This window comes from Limulus polyphemus, unplaced genomic scaffold (assembly GCF_000517525.1).
Source record: "Limulus polyphemus unplaced genomic scaffold, Limulus_polyphemus-2.1.2 Scaffold493, whole genome shotgun sequence".
Lineage (NCBI taxonomy): Eukaryota > Metazoa > Arthropoda > Merostomata > Xiphosura > Limulidae > Limulus > Limulus polyphemus.
The window spans coordinates 227,449-233,805 of NW_013666103.1; the positions used below are offsets into that span (position 1 = coordinate 227,449).

Genomic DNA, 6,357 nt, shown 5'->3' on the forward strand with positions numbered 1-6,357 from the left:
TATATATGGAAATGATTTCGTAAAACTTGTCTCATCTTAATTTGATTTGGTTTTATTAGTGATCGTCTTGGTGATAGTCCTAACCAGAAAGTTATTCATGGAGTTATTGATTCATTTGTTTTGGTTGAAGAATACAAAAAGAAAGGATCATTGCAGGTAAGCTGAACAAATTTGGAAGCAACTATAAACCGCTTTTGAAAACTTTTCTGTAGTTCATAAGTCATCATTTGGAGAAATGGTTGTATAAGGGCCTTAAAATAATTCCCTAAGCTGTTCAATTTGAGCTTGGCTATAGCAACTTTGAATCTGTTGATGAAATAACTAAAAATCTCTACTGAGAAGGAAATGTTATTATTCTTCATTTGGTAAATAAAAACTTTGTATTCCTATTGTTTGTAAATGTCAGTAATAGCAAACATCAGAGAGAATTACTGGCAATTTGTGAAAGAGAGGACATGAAAGGAGAGCATAGCAAGTGGGTTTGACTTTCTGGTTTATATCTCCATAAACAAAGAGGGTTGAAGGCTATAAGTGTACAATATGCCTTATTAGTATATTTATACTATAATGAGTAACTTATATTAAACTCTGGACATCATAAATGAGTGATAAAAAAAATTCAGAAAATTGGCAAGTCGAAGCAAACCAATATCACATTACACAGACAAGTGGAGATTGAGAAGGTATTTAAATATTTCCTTTTGAAATTAAGAAATCAAAAGCTATATAATATTAAAATTTGACTTATTAATGTTTTGACCCCAAGTTTATTCATATGCATTAATAATAAAGTAGGTTATTTAAATTTTGAATGTAACTTGAAAAGTCATGACATGCACTTTTACCCACCCATATCGAGAGGGTTAGTGTTTGGCTTGTATCCAGCATTTTTCTTCTTTTTTTTTAAAAATGTTTGACTAGATTTGTTTTATTTATGTGTATGGTGTGTCCAATTCTAAATTGGTTGGCCAAACAATGTATGAGACATTACTCATATCGGTTGTCCAAACAATGGATGAGATATTGCTCAAATCGTTTGGCCAAACAATGGATATTATTCATCTTGTATCATCATCTCATTTATAGTTTGTTGTCAAGTTGTCCTCATATGGAAATGTTAGTCATGCACATAGTTCTGATTTGATTCTCAAATACGAGCATGTTTTTAAAATCCATTTATGAACTTATAATGTGGATACAATTGTCAGAAACACAATATTTTTCTTCATTTGTTAAAAATTATATTGGTTATTTTTCAGCTCTATCAGGAAATGTTTGAAATTCCATTTCTTCAAGCTACTGGTGAATACTACAGAAAAGAAGCCAGCAAGCTGTTGTATGAGTCAGATTGTTCTATGTATATGGTCAAGGTAAAATAAATGTTTGTTGTTTTCCAGTTAGAAATTTATGTATATCATTGTAAAAAAAGTCCCCTGATGGCTCAGCAATAAGTTGGTGGGCTAAAAGTCAGGTTTCAGAACCAATAGTGGGCAGAGCAAAGATATCCCATCATGTAGCCTTTTATTTTATAACAGACAAGCAAACAAAATCATGTGAAAAGTGTTAATGAATATCCAGCAAGATTTTTTTCTTTCTTTGAATTTTACTCAAAACTAAAAATTAAAAAAATTATATGCATCTCAGTAATTATCAAAATAAGAATACGATAAAGATAGAAAATAAGCAAAAAGATTATACACGTTTTTACAAACAATGTGCATTTTAGTGAAAATAATGAAAGCTTTACATTGATTCAACTTGCTCTGTTGTAAGTACTGGAAAAATGTGTGGCATTTTTTTCTTTATTAAACGAAGGAGGTATGTGATGTATTTTTATGTGTAGACATTCACATATAGTATTTGTTTATTGGAATAGTTATTCATTGATATGACAACTGATAGTAATGATGGTTATGAACGAATATTTGTGAAACTAAAATTCCATGTAATAGTTTAGTGGGGTGCTGTTTATTAACTCTGATGTATCTTGTATGAAATAAAATAGGTTTGTTGACTTTTGTTTTTGAAAAAATCAAGATGAAAACTGTTAGCCCAGAGAGATTCTGTCCACTCTTCTTCAGTTATTTCTACATTTAGTTGAATGATATTCAGGCCTGAAGTTTACATTTTTACCCGTATTGTCTAGATTAAGTTGAAGAAAGCTTAAAATTATGTTATTCTAGACGTGAATGATAAGAATGTTTTAGACAAATAAAAGAGTAAATGGTTGGAAGAATTTTAGTGATAAAAGCTGTCTGAAGATAATGATGCTACTGGAACAAGGTTACACTGCATTATTAGTAAGAAATTTCCTTCAGTTGCAGAGAAAACATATTTTATAATATTTGGGACAGATCTTGCATTAACATTCATTGTTTTGTAAAAATTACATGCAATTCTCTTTTATGAAAATCATCGTTGCACATAAAACCAAGTAACATACACTTTGTTTCTTTACATACCCCACAGTACACTATCTTAGTGGTAACAAACAGTGCGATTGATGACAATTACTTAATACATTGAGAATTGGCCCATCATGGCCAGGTGGTTAAGGCGCTTGACTTGCAATCTGAAGGTCGCTGGTTCGAATCCCTGTCACACCAAACATGTTTGCCCTTTCAGCCATGGGGGCGTTATACTCTGACGGTCAATCCTACTATTTGTTAGTAAAAGAGTAGCCCAAGAGTTGGCGGTGGGTGGTGATGACTAGCTGCCTTCCCGCTAGTCTTACACTGCTAAATTAGGGATGGTTAGGGCAGATAGCCCTCATGTAGCTTTGCGCGAAATTCAAAACAAACATCGAGAATCAGTTGAATTTTTCCTAAACTTTGCTTTAAAGCTGAAAAATTGAATTAACAAGTATTCAAGCTATTTTTATAAATCTCCCAACATCTTAAGTTTTGTTCACTTACTATTAGTCAGTATTTCATTATTATTATCACAGAATATATTGTATAATTGTTATTGTTTTTTTCAACAAATGACATTTGAATGTGACATCAAATAGGTTTTATTAATTCAATTTTGATCCACCATACCTTGGGTTAAATTCATTACCCTATTGCATACCAGTATTTGCAATTCTGTATCGTTTATGCAAAGTTCTTAATCTTGATTCTTTGTTTACATATTTTCACTTCATTCTTGACCAGGTTATAGTGTAATACATGAAAGCTCAACCCATTTTTTTGAAGTGTATATAGATATTTTTTTTGAAATTCCATTGCTGGTTATAACTTTGAGGTTTGTTTTAAGCTTGTACTTTATTTGTTCATATTCTTATTTTAATTCGTTTTCAACATGTATTTATTTAAAATTTAAATAGCCATATTATATATTTAGCACATAACCTAAAGAAAAACAAGGAAAACTATGAACGATAAATTTGGTCCTAATAATTTGCAAAAAAATAATATACAGTAAGTAAATGATAAGTGAAATGAATTGACTGCATTATGTAGTTCTTTAATATCTTCTGTAATAAAAAAATTTTTAATTGGTAGTTCTATGTGAAAATGGTCACTTGTTGTAAGGATTTGTAAGTTGTTACTTGGGAAGAGGTGGTTTGTGTTTTTTCAGTACAAATCAATTATAGAATTATCATGGTTTGATAGTTTTTTGTTTCCAGTTCTGAAGGAAATTCCTTATGTTCAATTGGTGTGCTGTTTTGCCAGCATAGGTAGCTCTGAAGCTATCATGCATGTAAGCTTAGTTAAATAATGATCCATGAATAAAATGGGATCAGTATGAGGTCCTTAAATACAAAAATGTTTTAGTCAAAAGGATGGTTTAAGATTAACTTGGGAGTGATATCATTTAACTTTTGACTTTTTAAGATTAAAAAGTTTACCAAGGAAAGGAAGAAATAGAATATTAAGGAAGCCTGGATCAGTGAGGGTTTTTGTGCATTTATCATATTTCCTGTTGAGAAAGTTATGAGCTATTTTGTGTAATAGTTAGTGAGAAGCTTTTTTTTTATCACATCTTGTAATTTGATTTTATAGTGCAAAGACTAGTAATTTGAACAGATTTTATAAGCTCAGTCTAATGTACAAATGATAAGATTACACTTGCAACGTAGGGGTGTGAAGCTGTAAAATGGGTTGAAGAAACCAGAGAATGTATTATTACAGTAAACAAAAGCTGAGAAACAACTAAGGTCACGTATGATTAGAAAATATATCTAGAAAAAGCAAAAAAAGTTATTTTGTTTGAGTGCACAGGTGAAATTAATATTGATGATGGCAGGAACTTAAGTCATCAAGAAAGTGAAAAATCTGGTCTTTAAAGTGGAATAAAACAAAATAATGACTGACAGAGTGTTTATAGAAGATGGGTTTGAAATTCATGGAGCAGCTATACACTCACATTTATTCATAGTGGCACAAAAATGGGAGTTAGCATAAGTTGGGTTGACTATTTACTCTACCAATACCACCTATCTTGCCAAACTGGTCCCTGTGGAAGAGAAAGTGTGTGTGTGTGTGCTTTGTAGCAGTGAGTTTGAATAGATATTTAAAATCATGGCAGTTTAAAGTCATAAGCTAGTAAGAAATTATTATTAAAAATATTGGAAAACCAAATCTTGGTAGTTTTATGAACAGGAATATTAGTGAAAATTGAAGTAATGCTGAAAAATTAAAGCGGAGATAAAGAATTACTTTCTTGAGCAAGGTTAAAAGAATTATTAGCAGTAAATGTAAGAGGTTTAAAGTTGTGAAGCAAGAAATTTAGGGAGGCTATAGATATCTCTTTTTATAGTATGGTTTAAGGTCTTTTGGCCATCTTAGGATTCTTCTATAGATGAGAAAATACTTGATGTATTTTCTTTTATTTTGGTGTCATTTTAGTCTCTACACTGAGGCCTTCTTCTTCAAATAATGAAAAAAACATAGTGTTTGTTACAAAGTTCATAATGTCTTTGAAAGTAATATTGTAGATAACTAAGAAAACATATCTTTTGCAATATTTGATGCTGTTTCAAAATACACATTGGATTCATGACATTACATTTAAGAAAAATAGTAACACAGATTGACATCAAAGCAATTTGTATAAATAGTTATAAACTAAAGGTATGTAAATACATCGCTGAAAAAATGCAGTATAATGTATTAAAGTTTGCTAACTTATTGGTGGTCTAATTGAATCTAACTTCACTCCAATGCTTGAATTTTGGATATCTGGTTTTCTTAAAAGAACAAAGCTACAAAGTTCATCGAACTGTAAGGGAATTTACAAGCTACTCTTGAATTCATAAATATTACTTGATTATCTCTTCACTGATAAATGTTGGTTTCTACTAATTCATTTCTTTTTTACAAACTAAGTTATAGTTATTTTAGCATGTGAAATGTTTAACTTGTTTCTCCAGATAAAGATACGTGGTAGTTGGTCAAGAAGAGGAATTATATTATATTTAGCAATAGACTGATTGTCAGCCTAGTATCAGCAGTATTTTAGAGGATATTATTGTAAGATTAATACCTAGTTTTCTTTATATCAGTAAAATAATTTTTTTGTGATTTTGATTCTATCATATTTTTAAATGTAACTCTTCATACTATTTTTATTTGTTTAATTTGAATATCATTTTGCAACTTAGTTTGTAGTTTTTGTACGTGTTCAAGTCTAACAATAGATATATATATATATATATATATTTACTTTTGCACCAAATGAAGATAGTTTTGAACTTCACTGTTGTATAGGTATTGCATCTACAGTTATTTAGGTTCATTTCTAGGATCAACGTGTTTTTTTGCACATGGTCAGTGAAACAAGGAAAAATCAGTTATTCAGTAATGGTTCTAGGACACAGATGGTGGAAAAAAATTGTCAAAAAATCACATACAACTTAATTCTGGTGCATTTTTTTTTTGCACAAAGGTTCTTTTGTCTACATCAATCTTTGTGTTTCTGTTAATTGTCATGGAGTATGAAGACAGTCAAAGAAGATTATGTAAACAGTCTCTAGGTTCCCACTTAATTGGAGGGTAAGAATTCTGGACAAGGCTTTATCTCATCTTCCTAAACAGCCTAAAAGCTCTTAACAGATTATTATTACAAGTTCTTAGTGTTTTGAAAGTACGGGCTTACAGACCACAATATGCTCATGAAATGTAAATGTTAATTATTATGTAGACTGTGTAGTGCCAGTGTGATTGACTATGGATGATATGTTAGTGTTTGTCATTGTGTCTAACTCTAAGGACTATGGCCCGGCATGGCCAGTTGGTTAGGACGCTTCTCTCGCAATCTGAGGGTTGCGGGTTCGAATCCTCGTCACACCAAACATGCTTGCCCTTTCAGCCATTGGGGCATTATAATGTGATGGTCAATCCCACTATTCGT

General features: G+C 30.9%; 1 protein-coding gene across 5 annotated transcripts in view; it reads left to right on the forward strand.

Moving 5' to 3' along the window:
- The window catches only part of LOC106458618 (cullin-2-like), a 64,675-nt gene that overhangs the window by 22,455 nt on the left and 35,863 nt on the right, over positions 1–6,357 (forward strand). For all 5 annotated transcript variants that reach the window (XM_013918142.2, XM_022384884.1, XM_022384883.1 and 2 more), the window contains 2 exons: positions 60–156; positions 1,260–1,370. In XM_013918142.2, coding sequence (XP_013773596.1) covers positions 60–156; positions 1,260–1,370 — 208 coding nt within the window. The remainder of the gene's footprint in view (positions 1–59; positions 157–1,259; positions 1,371–6,357) is intronic.